This window comes from Trichosurus vulpecula, chromosome X (assembly GCF_011100635.1).
Source record: "Trichosurus vulpecula isolate mTriVul1 chromosome X, mTriVul1.pri, whole genome shotgun sequence".
Taxonomy (NCBI): domain Eukaryota; kingdom Metazoa; phylum Chordata; class Mammalia; order Diprotodontia; family Phalangeridae; genus Trichosurus; species Trichosurus vulpecula.
Genome location: NC_050582.1, coordinates 37,469,405 through 37,488,334, shown reverse-complemented (window position 1 = coordinate 37,488,334; position 18,930 = coordinate 37,469,405). Strand labels below are relative to the sequence as shown.

At 45.1% G+C, this 18,930-nt stretch overlaps 1 protein-coding gene across 1 annotated transcript; it reads left to right on the top strand.

Annotated features, from left to right (window-relative positions):
• Positions 1-810: 810 nt before the first annotated feature.
• Positions 811-16,702, top strand: F9 (coagulation factor IX; the record flags this gene model as incomplete). The annotated part of the gene is given in 3 exon segments (XM_036740307.1): positions 811-1,022; positions 14,812-14,926; positions 15,899-16,702. Coding segments are annotated over 3 exon segments (875 nt in total), but the record flags the coding sequence as incomplete, so codon positions are not given.
• Between the last annotated feature and the right edge of the window lie 2,228 nt (positions 16,703-18,930).

Here is an 18,930-nt window from a genome sequence, read left to right as displayed (position 1 = left end):
GCAACTTCCCCCAGGTCTCTATTTCCTCATCTGTAAAATAAAGCCCCTTCTTGCTCTACACCCCGGATTTGATGACGTTGAATTGAATCATGATTGCTAGTGAAGGAGGTGCTTCCAGGCCTTCACTCAGTAACTGTGAAAATACACCTTTGGCTCACCCGACCTTTGGTTAAGGCGCCATTATCAGCTTCCTTTGCTGGGCCACTGGCATCTGTTTGGGAGGTGAGACATTGACTCACCTGGGGGGCAAGGGGACAGAGGGCATGCTCAGGGTTATAATGACACAGTCAAAGCCAGAGGACACATTCCTTCCCTGCCTCAGCAAGGGGGCTACTCGGAACAGCTCTTCAACTGTCAAGGTTCTGAGAAACTTCAAGGTGTTTTGTGAAGACATTTAAGCCAACTGTTTGACTGGATTTCCCATCTAGTTAGGTAGCACATCGGTAGAGCCCCAGGTATGGAGTTAAGAAGACCCAAGTTCAAGGGAACTCAGATACTTAGTAACTAGGTGACCTTGGGCAAGTCATTTAACCTCTCTTCACCTCGATTTCCCCATCTGTAAAATGGGTGTAATAAGAGCATCTACCTCCCAGGGTTGTTGAGAGAATAAAAGGACATGATATTCATAAATCATCTGGCAAATTTTAAAACATTCTATAACTGCTAGCTAAAATTAAAAATCTGCCCATTGGCTCATATCTGCTGATGAGGCTGCCCTGTGCCTGGAGGGCCAAGCAGGACTTTGTCAGTATTTGCTTTCTGTTTTCCAGAGACAAACACCACAAAAGTGACACTCTCTTCCTCTTCTAGTACCCTTTCCTTGTGGAAGAGTTTCAGTTCCTCTCCTGCATAAGAAAATCACCCGTGCTGAAACCGTCTTCTCCGATACCGACATGGACAATGCAAACTCTACCGAGGAGCAACAGGTTCCAGATGAAGTCACACAAATCGTTCCCCTCCATAAAGAAGTGACTCGCGTTGTTGGTGGGGAAGATGCCAGGAAGGGGCAGATCCCTTGGCAGGTACTGTACACAGAGCTCTTTGGCCTAACCCAAGATGCCCTAGGGGACACCAGATCAGCTTTATAAAGAGATGGCAATTTGAGGGATGCTAGAGAAGGTTTCCTTGTTTCAAAACATTTTCCCCACCAATGTACAGATTAGAGATTCCTTCTTTTGGGTGTTGATGGCTTTCAGGAGGTGGGTACCATGCTTCATCATAGATCCTCTGGAGAGCAGAGATCTTAAGTCTTTCCAGGTCTTTTTTCTTTATGCCGTTGTTATCCCACGATGATTTGTTCTACTCAGTTCAGGATTCTCTGAATTTATTTATTTCTTTTGTCGTTGCTTATGGTACATTAATATTTCATCACATTCATACACCACAATTTGTTCAGCCATTCCCCAATTTCTAAGAGGCAATCTAGGGTACCTCCCTAGGATTCTAATTCTTTTCCTTTCTTGTTTTCCTCCTTTTAATACTCTCTTCAGAATCACAGATTTGTTTTACTTGTGACTTCCTTCGTATCATTCTCCCTCTTAGCCTATGTAAGTCTATCTCTTTTGCCTTTTGGAATACTGCATTGTGAGATCTCAGTTTACCTGTTTTTGTTAGAAGCTACCAGGCCTCATGTGATTCTGACTCTAAGGCCTTGCTATTTAGACTGCTTCTTTTGGGATGCCTGAAGTATTTTTATTGGACGTTAGAGCTCCAGATTTCTCCTATGATATTCTTGGGACTGTTATTTTTAGGGTTATCTTTAGGAGATGATTGGTAGATTCTTGGTTTAGGAAGGACATTGAAAAGATAGAGTATCCAGAAGAGGGCGACTAGGTTGAGTTCATGAAATATGAGAATAAGTCAAAGAAACTAGATATGTTTGGCCTAAAGAAAAGGCTAGGGGGGAGAGGGTGGTGGTGGCAGGGAGGCATGCTAGCTATGGTCAAGTTTTTGAAAGGCTGATGCTTCTGGAAGCCAATGGAAGTAGATGCTATTTTTGCTTAGCCCTGAGGGGAGAACCATGAGCAATGGGTGGAAACTGGCAAAGAGGCCAAGTCAGGGCTACACGTCAAGAAAAACTTCCTAATGATTAGAACTGCCCAAGAGTGGCATGTTCTATAGGGGGTTCCTTCATGAATGGGTTGGCCTACATAGCTGATGACGTCCCTTCCAGCTATCAGATACTTGGATTTTGGGGATCTCCATTTGACAAAAGGAAGAAATTGAGGCTCAGCTTGAGGAAATAATTTGGCCACAATTTCATATATGCAGTGTAGCAACCCAGGATTCCTAACCCAGGGCTTCTGGTTACAAAACAATGTTCTTTTCATTATATCATGCTATACGTGGGATGGAGGGGGATTGCTATTTGCTCTTTTTCTCATTTTCTGTGGCTTCATTGGTTATTCCTCTGGATTCTTCTATCAATCTTACCATACAGCCTTCTATCTGGACAAAATTATCCTTAGCAAGTGGGGATATGTTTGCTACCATGACCTCCTTTGACTATGGTGGGTGCTTTCATTCTCCAAAAGACCTTCCATGACTCTAGTGATTCACCCGTTCATCAAACATCTATTCTATATCCCCTTTGTGTAAAGAGCCAGGTACTCTAAGTGTTGAGGTAGAAAGACATGAGAGCATCTTGAAGAAGGTAGAGGAAGCCTCTGTAAGCAAAGGAAAGGGGGAAAATACAGAAAGATTCCTACTGTTTACAGCAGCAAGAGCCATTGTCCATTTGGACTCTCCTCTGAGAAGCCAATGGCAGATCCCTAAGGCTTCCAGTTTTTCCAGTTGTTGGGGTCCCATTCCTAACTGCCTTCACATGCCATTAGACCCTGGTTTGCTCTCTTTGCTATAACCAAGAAAATCTTACTGTCTCTTAGCTTTTGCTTATGCTATTCTTCTAGCCTAAATCAGAGAAGAAAGGTTTAGAGTGGGAATTGACATCAGACATCATTGAGTCCAACCTCCTTATTTTGCCAATAATGAAACTGAGACCCAGAGGAGTTAAGGGACTTGCCCAGGGTCACACAGCTAAAAAGCATCTGAGAATGTATCAGAACTCAGGTCTTCCTGACTCCAAGTCACTATTCTATTAACTGCACCTATTGATAACTTGTAGTAACTCATTCATTGGATACTGAGGTTGACAGAGAGTGAAGAGTAGAGAATATCCCCTTTCCTACGGTAGCAGATGTTTGATGGTCCTCAAAGGTCTTTCCAAAGGTGCTATAGTAGGGCACCTCTTTCTACTAACATTACTCTGTTAGTTTTCTAATGAGGCTGTTACTTCAGTCAGTCAGAAGCATTTATTAAGCACCTACTATATACCAGGCACTGTAATGAGTACTGGGGATACAAAGAAAAGCAGAAAATAGTCCTTGCCCTCAAGGAGATCCCAGTCTAATTCTTCATGTATGTGTTGTTTCTCTCAGTAGAATGTAAGCTCCTTGAGGTCAGGGACTGTTTCAATTTTGGTTTTGTATCCCTAGTGTATAGCACAGAGCCTGGCACAGAGTAGGAGCTCAAGAGAGGCTTGTTGGGTTTCATTAACTTTTTTATCACCAGGAAAAAGCCAAGGAGGAAGGGAAGAAGGAAAGAAAAGAAAAGAAGGAAAGGATGGCAAAGAAGGAAGGGGGGAAAGAGGCCAACCAGCCCCACTGCAAGATTATTAAGCTTCAGTTTGAAAATATTACATTGGTGTGTAGGCCAAACAACACAGGAAATGTAGCTCCTAATTGCTGGCTCACTAGGAATAAAACCCAGTGTTTCTGAGCCCCCAAGATGACCCCAGGGTGACTCAGACCTTGCTAGAGCTAATTTTTCACACTTTTCCACCAAAGGATAGCTTTCTCATGCCTTGAGAAAGTAGTGGATCACTTGGCCAAGACCCTATCCTTCCTGCAAGGGGCAGACAGGCTTCTTTCACAAGGTTCACTCCTTGCACAGACAGCTAACACTGCCCAGAGGTCAGCTTTGAGTTTGCACAAAGCAGGGTTTTCTTCTGGGTACAGCTCTTCTTCCTCGTGGCCACCATGTTTTCCCTCATTTACAGCTTTGTTCTGGAATCTCAACAGACTTGACAAGACATTGCAATTTCCAGAGCACTGCCACCCCCAAACACTGCACCCCACCCCCTCTCTGCTGCCAGGCAGAAAGGGAAGGAGACTTGAGGGCAGGAGGTGGAAATCTAGCCCGCTTCTAGAAGCACAGCAGAATGTAGTGCAAAGAGAGCTGGAGCCGAGAGGACCAGGGTTCAAATCCAGAATCTGACAGTATCGACTGTGGCACTACTTAGGTGAAACTAGGCAAGCCCCTCCCCCTCTTGAAGCCTCAGTTTCTTCAACTGTAAAGCTGAAGCAATAATATTTGTACTGTACCTCACAGGGCTCTAGTGAGAGCATGCTTGGCACATCTTAAAACACTCTTGGAAGGAGTTTGTTATTATCCCTTCCTTCACCTCTCATCTTTTCTTTTCTCTCTCCTCATTTTCTCTCTTCTCCCTTCCTATCTCTTCCCAAAGCTTCAAGTGTGGGTGTCAGGAAAAGGAGACACTCACAGTTATGTTTGGAGCACCGCATGTCCCACACACTGGGTGTGAGTGTGTGTGTATGTGTGTGTGTGTGTGCATGCGTGCGCGCATAGCATGAGCTAAGAAACTGAGAAAAATGATAATTAGGTTCAAAGTGGGATCTCAAAGCAAAACTTGAGTAGGCCTGAATTCCTTTTCCTCTGATTGGGGCTACGAAAGGCCAATGAGACCCAGGGCTGATCAGAACATCTTAAAGAATAACGATAAATGATAATAATAAAGTATGTGGAGGTGGAGGGAGGAGGTGGAGAGAGACCAAGAGAAAAACATAGAGAAAGAAGCAGAGACAGACAGAGAGAAAAGGAAACAGATGGAGACAAATAGAGATAGAAAAAAGAGACAGGCACAGAGAGAGACTGAGAGGAAACGAAGACCAAGAAGAAGGCCCAGAAAAAGAAAGGAGGAAGAAAAAGAGGAAGGAGAGAGAGATAGAGTGAGAGAGAGAGAGAGAACAAGTAGAGAGACCAGAGAGTGTCAGAAGCTGAGCCAGGAACCTACTGGTTGTCCCTGGATGGCACCCACCCAGAGCTGAACACAATCCTTCCAATGGGCTCCAGAAACATGAGAGTACAGTGGGACTATCACCTCCCTCAGTCTGGAAACTGCTCCCCTCTTAATGCAGCCTAATATTTCATTAACATTTTTGGCAACCACATCATAATGTTGGCTCACACAGAGCCTGCAGTCTGCTAACACCCCTAAATCTTTCTTCCTAGGAATGGCTTCTGGTAAGCTGGGCCATTTTTTGACCCTAGACATGCTGCTGATTTTCTCTTTCTTTTTTCAAATCTAAGTTCTGGGCTATACATTGATCTCGATTGGATTTCATCTTGGAACTTTGACCCTTCAGGCCAATCTGTGCAAATCCCCTGGAATCTTGAGTCTGTCATTCAATGTAGTGGGAAGCCCTCCCCACTCTGTGCCATCTGCAAATATAATAATGGCACCTTCAGCATCTTCATCTAAGAGGCTGATATTAAGTGGTTACTGGTGAGGCACTGTGCTTCCTCGATTTCCCAGCTGTTAGGACTTGCTCCATCCCCAGTAAAAATAGTTTACTTTCACCTGTATATATTTTGTATTGACTTAGCTATGTAAAGATTATTTTCCCCTAGGAAGCTCAGGGGTTGCTCCATTTTTGCTTGTGTGTCCCCAGAACTTAGGACAGGGTATGGTACACAGCAAGTGCTTCCTAAGTGCTCGTTCAGAGGGCAATAGGCTCATAGAAGCATTGAGCTAGTAAGGAGAACAGTAAGGACTTGAATGTGGGCATCCAAGTGAATGCCAAGGCAGCAAGAGTGAAGTCTGAAGGTGGAGCAGGACAGGAAGAGAAAACACTAAAGTCAACTTGAGACATACTAAGGATGAGACTTTCATAAGAGATCAGAGCATCCCAGAACAGAGCCAGAAGGGGCATTGAGGCCATTGAAGCCAAGTCATACCTTAACAGGAATCCTCTCTGAAGCATGACCAGTCAAGGTCCATGGTGCCTTTGCCTGAAGCCCTCCAGTGAGAGCCTACCCATCACCTCTCGAAGCCATCCCTTCCAGGTTTGAATGCCTCAAATTGTCAGGAAGGGACCTCTGCCATCAAAGTGAAATCTGTTCTCTGCAGCTCCCACCCACTGTTCTAGTTCCCTCCTCCATTACATGGCCCTTCAGATACCTGAAGGCAGGTATCGTGTTCCCCCTGAATCTTTTCTTCTCCAATCTAAATATCCCCAGTGCCTTTAACTAGTCCTTAAGGATTCAGCGCCTTCCACCAACCTGGTTGTCCTCCTCTGAATGCATTACAACTCATCGATGTCCTTCCTAAAATGTGGCAATCAGAAGTGAATGTGTTACAGATGTTGTCTGAATAGGACAGAGTACCATTCTGTGGTCTATTTATCCGTAGACCTGGACGAGGGAGGTGTGGCCTGAGGTCACATCAGCATTTTTGTCTGCCATATAAAGATCGATGATGACGACGACAATGATGATGATGATGATAGCTAGCATGTATATAGTGCTTTAAGTTTTCAAAGTGCTTTACCTGTTATCTCCTTTGATCTTCACAACAATAAATACCACACTATTGACTCATAATGAGATTGCAGTCCACTAAAACCTATGGCCTCAAGGCCACATGTGGCCCTCTAGGTCCTCAAGTACAGCCCTTTGACTGAATCCAAACTTCACAGAACAAATCCCCTGAATAAAAGGATTTGTTCCATAAAAGTTGGACTCAGTCAAAAGGCTGCACCTGAGGACCTAGAGGGCCATGTGTGGCCTTGAGGCCACAGGTTCCTCATGCCTGTTCTAAATATTTTTCAGACTAACTCCTATACCTGTGAAGTTGATTTTTTCTTTCCATGTCCTGGGATGCAATTTCTCAGGGTCAGGTGACTTGACTTCACCAAGAGCAGCTCTAGCTGTCTCCTTATAATGGGCATCTGTTCCCTCTTAGCTAGTCATTTTGGTTCTGTCCTTCTTAGTCCAGATGCCATTCTTCTTGGCAGAGAGAACTGAAGTAGAAGAAGAATTAAGCTGCCCTAATTACTGGGACTCCATCAGGTCTTATTTTCCTTTCATTGACCCTGAGTAGCCACCCCATATTTTTTCTAATGAGGCATCAAGTGTAGCTGGAAAAGCTCTGAATTTGGAGTTGGGAGACCTGGGTTCAATCCTGACTCTGTGACTTACTGCCAATGTGACTTTGGTCACATCATTTCCTCCTCGGGGCCTCAGTTTCCTCATCTGGAAAATGATCTCAAAATTCCCTTCCAGTACTAAATCGAGGATTCTTTTTGTTTCCCTCATAGAGCTTAAAAATCCTGGGCTGTCATTCTCAGCTTTCCTGTCCAGCTTCATCTTCTACCCTGCTTGAGCACTCCTGATGGGATTCTTAAAGGAGGATGACATACATCTGTATTCATCCGTGACCTGACTCTCCATGACCTCTGCGACCCATAACCTCTCACCTCCAAAATCTGAGTGGGTCAATGAGTGAGCAATCACTCTAGACAGCCCCTCCTCCCTTTCCTCTTCGTTGCATTTGCTTCTCTTTAGACAGCCAGGTGGCTCAGTGGATAGTGTGCTGGGCCTGGGGTCAGGAAATCCTGAGTTCAAATCTGGCCTCAGACACTTAGTAGCTATGTGACCCTGGGCAAGTCACTTCACCCTGTTTGCCTTAATCCACTGGAGATGGAAATGACAAACTACTCCAATACCTTGCCAGGAAAACCCCATGGACCTTATGATCCACAGGGTTACTAAGAGTTGGACATGACTAGACAGCAACAACAAAATCTTTAAAAGAAATTTCCTGTTTAAATTACGAATTGACAAATCAACAAATATGAACATGTTATCAATATATAACAAAAAAGAAGATTGCCTACAAAGCTGTGAACCTGTTACATCCAGCTTTTTATCAGGAATTAAACACAATAGTAACAAAATTGCCCCACTTGTCTGTATCCCTGAGGAATTTCCTTCTGCTTTCTTCCATGTATTTCTTTAGTCATCTAAGCTATGTGAAATAATTTTTTTATTAGAAAATTTTCAAAGAGCTAATTGGGAGAGTTTCCTGACAAAGACCCTTCTCCAAAAGCCAAGTGGCCTCTTCCATGTATTTTTTAAACATTCAATGCCGCTCTTCTTTCTTTTCTCCCTTTTCTGAATCTCTGTCATTATCAGCTAGACCCTGCTCCTCAGTAATGTCTTCAGAATCCCATTTCAAAAGCCTTTCCAGCACTCCAGGCACAGGATGGAGAGATGTCCAGAATGTAGGCAATTGAAGTTGCTTCTAACGCTCCAAAGAGAGGTCAGGCCTAGAGGTACAGACCTGGGAGTCATTAGCACAGAGGTGGTAGTTCAAGTCATGGGAGTGAATGAACCAGCCAAGGGAGAGTATGGAGAGAGAAGAGAAGGGCTAAAGGCAGACCCACAGGAAAGGTTCCTTTTAGGGAGTCAGGAGCAGAACAAAGGATCGGTTAAAGAGGTACAGAACCAGACAAGTGGAGTGTTTCTGAAGCCAAGAGAGGAGAATGTCTCCAAAGGGAAGGTGGGGTCACCCATGTCAAATGCTACAGAGTAGTCAAAGAGGATGAGGATGGGAAAGGTCACTGGATTGGGAAGGCTGGTGACCTTGGAGGGAGCTGTATGCAAAGAATGAAGAAGTCAAATTGTCAAGCAGAAGGAATTTCCTTGGGGATACAGAGCAGCAAGGCAGTTCTGTTACCACTGTGTGAAATTTCCGATAGACTTTTAAAAACCATATGTAACAGAGGTTCACAGCTTTGTAGGCAATCCTCTTTTTGTTTACCCATGAGATGTTCATGTTTATTGATTTGTCAACTCATAATTTAAACAGGAAATTTCTTTTAAGGATTTTGTTGTTGCTGTCCAGTCATGTCCAACTCTAGTGACCCCATGGACCAGACTGTCCATGGGGTTTTCTTGAACTGGTTTATCATTTCCCTCTCTGGCAGATTAAGGCAAATACAGATGAAGTGACTTGCCCAAGGACACAGCTAGGCTCCTCATGAAATAGAGGCTGTTTCATTCATTGTATTTGTATCTCCAGGGCCTAACACAGTATCTGTCACAGAACAGGTGCTTAATAAATACTTGTTGACTCAGTAACACATAATTTTAGAACTGTATGCTCAGAGAAAAAACTACCTTATCCCCAGTATAAGATTTTCTATAATTCTACTTTTTTCATTAATCAATCTACCATTCATTTCTACCATTTAGTCCCAGAGGGAAGTTAGTCGAAGGAGCCCTTACTAATAAAGTTTGCAAAGTGCTTTGTGCTTAAAAAACAATCTATATGTAATAGAGGTTCAGAGCTGTCTCGGTCCTCAGAAGTCTCCTAGCACAATGCCAGAAATGGAGCATCTGGAGTGAGAGAGACGATGGTGCCATCGTCCTCCGTCCTCGTTAGACCATATCTGAAGGGATGTGTTCGGAGCAGCACATTTTTGGAAGGCCATGAACAAAGATGAGGCATCAGATGTAAATGACTATTTCAAGAAGTTAGGTCATGAAAAAAGTGAAGCCGAGAGCTCTTTCCCACTCTTGAAAAATTGGGATCTTTGCCCATGTCAATGGTCCTGCCACTGTCTGATTGTCCATGATTTTATCACCATCACCAGCAGTCATTCTACAATCACATCTGCCAGTACTCCAATACTCTGGACTGTCATTTGTCTATTCCTTAAGACTTGAAAGCAGTTAGGTGTCCTCATACTATCCCCTCCCTTCTCTTGAGCTTCCAGTGCCTCTGAAGCATATCTCTTCTCTCATTTCCAGTTGGAAGAACATTCTCCTTGATGGAGAAGTCTGACCCAACAAGAGATAGTGAATTCTTGGCAGGGTGGGTATTTTTTGGTCTGTTAACATGATACTATCTATCCAATCATTTTCCTGTTCTTAACATTTAAAAAATGTCAGATGCCATTATGTGAGGCAGGTGTATAGAGTGCTTCACCTGGAGTCAGGGAAGACCCAAATTTGAATCCTGCCTCAGATAGTTACTAGCTATGTGACTCTGAGGAAGTCACTCAACTCCTCTCCAGCTCAGCTTCTTCATCTGTAAAATACAGATAACAGCACCTACCTCCCTGGGTTGTTGTGATGATTTAATGACGTGACGTGTGTGAAATGCTTTATAGACTTTTTAAAAAGCCATTATCATTGTCTTCAGTCCATTCTGGGCCTTTCCTCTCTTACCTGGGGGCATCATCTTTTTACAGGTTCTGGCCTCTCTTTTGTATTGACTTGACCATAGTGATATGCCCTTTTCTTCCATTTCTTGTGCACCTCCTTTTCAGATTTGTGATCAAAAGAGAGCTCCATATTGGTTCAACCAGACCGGGAGAAACAGCTATAACAGATGTGAGACCCCCCCCCAAAAGGGTTTCCATTGATTCTGGCAGATATTCAAATCTTTATTTTCAGGGGGGGATAGGAAGGATATGACTGGCCTTAATCCTATCAAAAATTCTTAACTCAGAAAGAGCGAGGTACTGTTGGGATGAAGGTAAAGATGGTGAATTTGGAGTCTGAGGACCAGGTTCCCCATCTTCACAATGGGCAATTCACTTCACCTTTTTAAGTCCAAATGTCTTTAGCTTCCAAATGGAGATAATATATTCACAATACATTCCTCCAAAAGTCAATGGCACAAGTACAGGATGGGGATGTGTCTAACGATATACTGTTGAAAAGGATATGGGAGATTTAAGATCACAGACTTAAAAATGAAAGGCACCTTTGAGGTCATCTAGGCTAAACTCTGCCATTTTATAGATGAAGAAATCGAGGTCTCAGAGAAGTGATTTGTGCAAGGTCATGCAGGTGGTAAGCAAAAGAGGTGGAATTTGAACTCAAGTCCTCTGACTTGAAACCCAATATTCTTCCCACTGCACCATGCTGGCTCCCAAGCTCAGGAGGAGTCAATAGTATGGCATGGCATCCCAACAAGCTAAGCCTGTGTGAAGCTGAGGAAAAAATAAAACCACAGACTTAGAGCCAGGACAGACTTTAGAGGTCACCCAGCACAATGCCAGAGATGGAGCATCCAAAATGAGGGAGGCAATGGTCCTGCTGTCCTCTGCCCTGGTCAGACCATGTCTGGAAGGATGTGTTCGCTTGTGGGCAGCCCATTGACAAAAGGGAGAGTGTCCAGAAGATAGTGACAAGCATGGGGAAGGGACTAGAACCTATACCAGATGAGGATCACTTAAAGGAACTGGGTTGTTCAGCTTGGAAAAGAAGGTTTGGGGGGACACGATGACTGTATTCAAGCATTCGAAGGGCTGTCCTGTGGAAGAGCCTTATACTATACTATACATATATATATATATATATATATATATATATATATATATATATATATATATATACTTATATATAACCTTATGTAGTCTTATATTATTTGGCTTGGGGGGGGGCGGAACTAGAAGTAATGGGTATATGCTGCAAAGAGGCAGAATTCCACTCAATATAAGGAAAAACTTCTTAACATTAAGAGTGGTCTCAAAACAGGATGGCTTGCTTTGGGACATGCTGGACTCCCCCTTCCCTAGAGGTCTTCAGGCAGAGTCAGCCTGGCCACTTAGCAGGGAAGTTTCAGAAAGGATTCTCGTTCACGTATGAAGAGGTTGGACAGTGCGGCCTCTGAGGTTCCTCCTCACTCAGAAGTGCTGGTTCTGTGATTCCTGCCCCGACCAGGGGCTGGAAGGATTGATGAGATCATATATGCAGAGTGCTTTGTAACCATAAAGGACTGCATAAATGTGAGTTATTGTTCTCCCCATCTTAGATGAAAATGGGTCATCTTTATTTGAAATGAAAATACTGTACACACAAATCTCCCCCCACTCTTCATCTCCTTCACTGGTTTTTTTTTACCAGAATATTTGTTCCTATTTTTAGAGTTGTTTCTGTTTGATGAAATATCCTTCAGTGATCGTTCAAGCTGAACAATGAACAACACAGCCTGAGATATTGGCATTTCCCCCAGCAGCCCGTGAAAATAACCCACAGCCCATGAATAGGTGTTGAGTACCTGGAGATGTGAAACAAGCTTCTTTCACCCCTATCATGCTGAGCTATTTTAGTCTTGTTGGAGAGAAAGAGAGGGAAAGAAAAGGGAAATGGAGAGGAAGAGAGAGAGAAAGAGGCAAGAGGGAAGGAGTGGGGGAGGGGGGAGGGAGAGACAGAGAGAGAGAGAGACAGAGAGAGTAAATTGAACCCTTCCAAAAGCGTTTCTCTAAAGAACAAAGGGATTGCCTGGGTCAGGAGAGGTATACCTGAAATGCTAATGATATGCAATGGTATAGATTAGAAAAAGAAGCTAGTGTGGATCTTCATACTGGGGTTTCGAGCAAAGAAATGCAAAGAAGCTATGTGAACTAGAGTGTCCCAGTCTCCCTAGCTCAGGGAAAAATGAATCAAAATTCCTTCTCAGGGATCGGCCCTTTCCTGTGTCTTGCGGGGTCCTCCTGAAGCCTGGCTCATCAGAATTCTTCCCCCAACAATACAAGATAAGCTACTGCACATCCTCCTGCTATCATAGATTTACAGCTGGGAGGACCTCGGGGGTCAACAGGTCCAAGCCCCTCATTTTACAGGTGAGGAAAGCAAAGGCCAGGGAAGGGAAGGAACTTGCCCAGGGTCACACAGGTATTAAACAGCCAAGCTGGGATTTGGACTCCAGGTCCATGATTTTAAATCAGGCGCTCTTTTCATGGTGCCCTAAACCAAGCCCCTCATTTGACAGATGGGGAATAAAAGAAGAGAGGGGTTGTGACTTACCTGAGATATTCCAGCTCCCAGGCAGCGCAGCTGGACTTTTAACCCCCAGCACCTGGCTCAGAATCCAGTTCTGATCTTTCGGTTTCCACCACTGGGCCATTGTCTTATTAACTAACCCTCTGAGGGGGACTACCTTGAGGTATGTGGGAGAAACTTAGGATGGGCCAAGGTGTGAAAACAATATTAGCTCCAAATGAAAACAACATCCAGGTCTTTCCTGATGAAAAGGAAAAGGAGGAATTGTTACCCTTTTAGCTGGACAAAGGGAGCCATTCACAACTGATCTGAATAGTATCAGATGTCTGGGGTTGACTGTCAGCTATCAGTCAAAAGAAACAGGTTATTGGGGGCAGCTGGGACAGATTCGGTACCCCAGGGGATAAGGGAAACAGCTTGAGCAAGCCTTCCACTCCCAAGGGGACAACATCCTTAGCCCCACCTTCCCGTGGGGATATTTGGGAGGAACTGGGACAAGAGATGGGAATGAGGCACACCCCACTGATACGTGCACCTACCCAGATTACCTTTGATACCCTAGGAAAGACAAGGCTTCTGTAGTTAGAGATAGGAGACAGTGATTCAGGGAAAATAGGACTCACTCTTCTCCATGAAAATACTCATTGCTTCTTTAGCTGAGCCACATCCAAAAAGATCATAGCTATTTTTTTCAGTTACCTGTAAATCTTTGCCTTAGCATATATGCTTTAGTTAAAAGGAAAACCTTAACAATCCCCGTGTGTGTGTGTGTGTGTGTGTGTGTGTGTGTGTGTGTGTGTGTGTGTGTCTGCGTGTGTGTTTAAACAAATGTTTATTGCGCCCTCTAGTGGCCAGAACTTCCCAATCCTCTCCTAAGCAGATGGATCAGGGTTTGGAGGCATTTGTGAAATAGAAGAAATTTGGGGAATTGATCCAGAAAGTGAAGAGAACTCACCACAAAGAAATCCAATGTTGTTATAAACTGCTGGCCGTGCTCACTTGTTCCACAGCAGGGCTCTTCTCTCCCACAAGCCTTAAATCAGGGATTCTAAACATGGGGCCTGAAACCTTGGTTTTTGGTTTGCTTGTTTGTTTTTAACATTTTGATAAACGGACTTCAATAGAATTGGTTTTCTTTGAAAGCCAATATATTTTATTTCATACATTTTAGAACATTATTCTTGAGAAGCTAGACATAGACTTCACTAGACTAGAAGAAATGTTCAGAAGCCCCTGCTTTTGATCACTTTTCCGCTTGACTCTGGGCCAGACCGGGGAACTGTCTCTCTTTCTTCTTAATATAAGCCTGACTTGGCCTAAGTAAGCCTGAAGTCAGGCACGTCATCCCATGGGGAACTCCAGAGGTGTATTGCCTCCTGGAATTCCTCAGGTCTGAAGAAGAGGCTTTGAAGACTCTCCTGCTTCATTTCATAGCATTCCAGGTTAAAGGAGACACCAGGGGCCCTGCTAGACAGGAATATAGCTTTCCAACTTTTTCTTCCTGGGAAGAAGATGCCACTGGCTTGTTGGGCCACCGTGCTTGATGCTAGACTAGGAATCTCAAGTGACTTCTCCCAGTGTCTACCTTATTATCCCCATGGGACAATTCAGGCACTGACAGACTCAGACTCCCTAAGGAATAAGGACCCACTAGGCCCCAAACAATCAAGGAAGTCAATCTTTCTGTTTCACCTTGGCTGGCATTCGGTCCATTACCCCCTACCCTTCCCCCCAACTCCTTTGTCATTTTCTCTGTGAAACAGGGATAGAAATAGACTGATCCTGACATGGGAAATTCCCACTACAGGCCTTAGAGAACTCCCCCTTTTCTTCTCAATGGAGCCATGAAAAAATGAATTTTGTTCCTGCTTTGCAGCTTGTCCTCAGTTCCAAATGACATATCAGAAAACCCTGGTGCTTTTCCTCCCACAGGTCCTTTTAAATGGAAATATTAAAGCGTTCTGTGGTGGCGCCATCATCAACGAGAAATGGATTGTAACTGCAGCCCACTGCATTCTACCTGACGATGAAATTACTGTCGTTGCAGGTGAGCAAAATAGAGCTTTGGACCATTCCCCATTGAGATGTTGAAATTCACAGAACACGTCATGTGGCATTATACGGCTGTCCCAAAGCTGAATAAGCTATTTCCAAAGGGAGCGACCTTGCCATCACTGATATATTCAAGTAGAAGCTGAATGGCCTCATGTTGAGGACATTGTAGAGGGACGAGGTGACCATGGAGAGCCTGTTCCTCCGTGGGAGCTCCAAGAGCTTAATAAGAAGGAAGTGCTACCTTCAAATTAGCATTTGGCCTGAAAAATGGGGTGCGCTCCTCCCACCACTTGCCAATAAGATGGAAACATGGAGTTGGAGCAGAGGAGACCTGGGAAATTGTAGAGCCCTAGGGCTGGAAGGTCCTTTAGAGATCATGTGGCCTGGCTCCTGGTGTTCTTCTGTGGGATCATTTGGTGTAGGATTTGAATCCTTGGAGACCTTAACAAGGTTCACGGCACTGGGTACTCTGTATGAGCAATGAGATCTCTTTCTTTAGAAGACAGGGTGGGATAGGAAGAGTCTTTTCTTTAAGAGAGAAGGTGTCATAGAGGAGTGCTGGAGTGGTACCAAGGAACGAGTACTGGTTTAAAGTCAGAGAGGACCTGGGTTCAAATCCTGACTCTGCCATTTACTACTGGTATGACCTTGGAAAAGTCTCAACCTCTTCAAATCCCAGTTCTGCATCCATAAAATGGGGTGGGGGGGGACTAAATGGATCCTAAGGTCCCTTCCAGCCTTAAGTCTTTGAGCCTCTGTGTTATGTGACCTTGGCTCTGACCCCTTATGATCTAGGTGACCTTGGAAAAGTCATGTGCTCTCTCTGAGCCTCAATTTCCTTACCTGCAAAAGGAGACTAAGAATACTTGCCCCACTTCCCTCGTAGGGTCATTGTGGGGAATCTTTTGGAAGATTCAAGACTCTAGGAAAGCATGCTAAAGGGTGCCATGTTTTCTTCTCCCAGGTGAGCATGACACAGAAACTCCAGAAGGCACTGAGCAGACTCGCCGTGTGATCCGAACCATTCTTCACCCCACCTACAATGGCTCCATAGAAAAGTACGTCAATGATATCGCCCTTCTGGAGCTCGATGAGCCTTTGCAGCTGACCCAGTACGTGACCCCAATCTGCATTGCAGACAGGAAGTACACCAAGACCTTCCTCGAGTTTGGCAAAGGCACTGTGAGTGGCTGGGGCAAGATCTACCACAGGGGCCGCTCAGCTTCTGTCCTCCAGTTCCTGAACGTTCCCTTCGTGGACAGAGTCACATGCCTGCGCTCCACCAAGGTCAGCATCCACAGCAACATGTTCTGTGCTGGCTTTCACCAGGGTGGCAAAGATTCCTGCCAAGGAGACAGTGGGGGGCCCCATACCACGGAAGTGGAGGGCACCAGCTTCCTCACTGGCATCATCAGCTGGGGAGAACAATGTGCTCTCCAAGGCAAGTACGGCATCTATACGAAGGTCTCCCAATTTGTCAAATGGATTAAAGAGACCACAAAACGCACCTGAGCCACACCAGCTTTGCTTCCTTTCTGGAATGTCGCTTCTTAGTTGGGATTGAGAAAAGAGACAGGAATGGCTTTTGTCACTAATCAACATCCTATTAATTGTTGGGTATGAATATACATTATCTCACAATGCTGCTTTTTTCCTTTTGAACAGAAAGAATCCTGGGTAGAACTCAGACTACACTGGTCTGTATACACAAGAGGGGAAACATTCACTGAATAAACACTATGCTGTGACAGCGTGATCAGTCCCATAAGGCTGTGAAGCAGAGTTTGGCTTCCTAACCTCATGTGTCCCTAATCTTGTCCTTGCCATGGTCCCTGTGTTTCCACTGCATCTCTTCCCCCCTGGGTTTCCGTTCTCTACTCAACCCGTCTTCCCTTTGCGGCTCCTCCCTTGGCTCTCTCCCCATCAGCCTCTCAAGGCTCTGGGTCTGCCCTCCCCGGAAGCACCCCATGGCTCCAGTCCTTTCCTGTTCTTCCCTCTCTACCCAACCAATGTTACCAATTCAACTGTTTGGCCTTCCCAACCCCATTTCATAGTTGGCAGCCTACTCTGCCTACATGTCAAGTCAGCTCCATATTCCATACAAGGTACTCACAAGTAACATGATCACTTCTGTAGTGAGTTCTCGATGAGTGGCTTGTAAAATATCGAGATTCCTGAGGGCTGGCATGGGCTGGAGAGAGCTCTCTGGGGTCTACGTTCTATAGCCTGCTCCTTTATTTCTGAATATATATTGCCAAGTCCCCTAGACCTCCTCTCTAGCCCAGGCCCTCCATTGCAAGGTGCTGATGGGGTGGCTAAAGCAGTTAGCAGCTAGTGGGGTTGCCACCCACTGATTGCTGCCTTTCCTTGGGCACATCCTGGCAGCTGCCATTTGGGTCCTGTGCCTGCTCATACAGAAGACTTGGGGTGAGGGAATGAGGGAGGATGGAGAGATTGTTACCAGTTTGTTGTGGGATTCTGTTTTCAGAAAAATATAAAATCCAGTTGAAATGCATCAGGAAGTATAGTGAGGACCCAGGAAGGGGGCAAACTAAAGCTGTCCAGCTCTCCCCAGTGCTCACCCTGGGTACCTCAATAAACCTGTCTGGAAACAGACTTGCCACTCACAGGAAAAATATCCCAGGAAGCCAGAGTAGGCACTTCCAAAGGGCAGGGCCTTTTCCAGATGTCACCCTTGTACTCAGGCATACCTAAGGCCCCCAAGAAACACTCATCGGCTGGAATTGGATGAGTTGATGAGCCAAGCCAGAAATCCCCATGGGCCCCACAGGCAGGGAAAAACAAATTAGAGAAGGTGGTAGAGTCCAGGACTGAGCAGGGAGAACTGGTTTGGAATCAAGTTCAGCCCTATGCTCCCTGCGTGAGCCAGAGCAGGGCCCTTCCCCACACTATGCCATCTATCCATCCAATCTAATTACTGTGCTAGGTGCAGGGGATACAAAACCAAATCTCCACCCTAAGGGAGCTTACCTTCTACTAGGGTAGGGGCTTTTAAATTTTCAGGGGTCATAGAGCCCTTCGGCAGTCTGATGAAGCCTATGGAACCTTTCTCAGAATACTGGTCTTCACGGTACTTGAATGTTTGCAAAGCGCTTTAAAGTTATTATTTCATTGGATCCTCAAAACAACAACCCTGGGAGGTAGGTGCCATTATTATCCCCATTTTACAGATGACGAAACAAAAGCCAACAGCAGTTAAGTGACTTACCCAAGTTCACACAGCTAGGAAGTGTCTGAGGTCACATTTGAATTCAGGTCTTCCTAATTCCAGGCCCAGTGCTCTGTGCACTCTCTCTCTCTCTCCTAAACCACCTATCATAGAGGGAGAACTTGAAAATGTTACCTATGAAACCGAAGATCTACATTTCCCAAAGCAAAATGAGGATCTCCACTCCTGTTGTTTCTGACTACGAACAGAGAAGAGACGCTCTTGTCTCCCTTGGGTTGTAGAGGTATGCTAATTCAAGATTCCACCATTTCAATGGACACCCTGTGAAAGTGAGGCCTCCTGGCCTCATCAGGATGATCAGCTGTCTCAGAAGCAGGCCTCTGGTTGGCCCCACCAAGCCGTGAGATCAGGCCCTTGGGATCTGGGGTCCTTAGGGCCTGGCACACAGTGGCTAGGGGAATGAACTTGGTGTCACAAATCCCCAGGTTCAAATTTGACCTCTTCACCTCAACTTCTTTATCTGGAAAACAGGATGAAAAATATCTGCAGCGCCTCCTTCACAGGGTTATTGCTGAGCTCAAATGAGGTCCTTCAGAAAAAGGGCATCACAAACTTTCCAGCACCATGGCAGCAGTAACTGTCTCTTTCAGACTGGAGGAAGAGCATTTGAGCCCACATGTCTCCAAGTCCAGCCCTTCCTTCCCCTTGGGTCCAGCCTTAGCTTCTTGCAGCCTGACACAGTCTCCTCACATCTCGATGACCTCGAGGGCTCCCTCCCAGCTCCTGATCTATGATCCCGTCCCAGC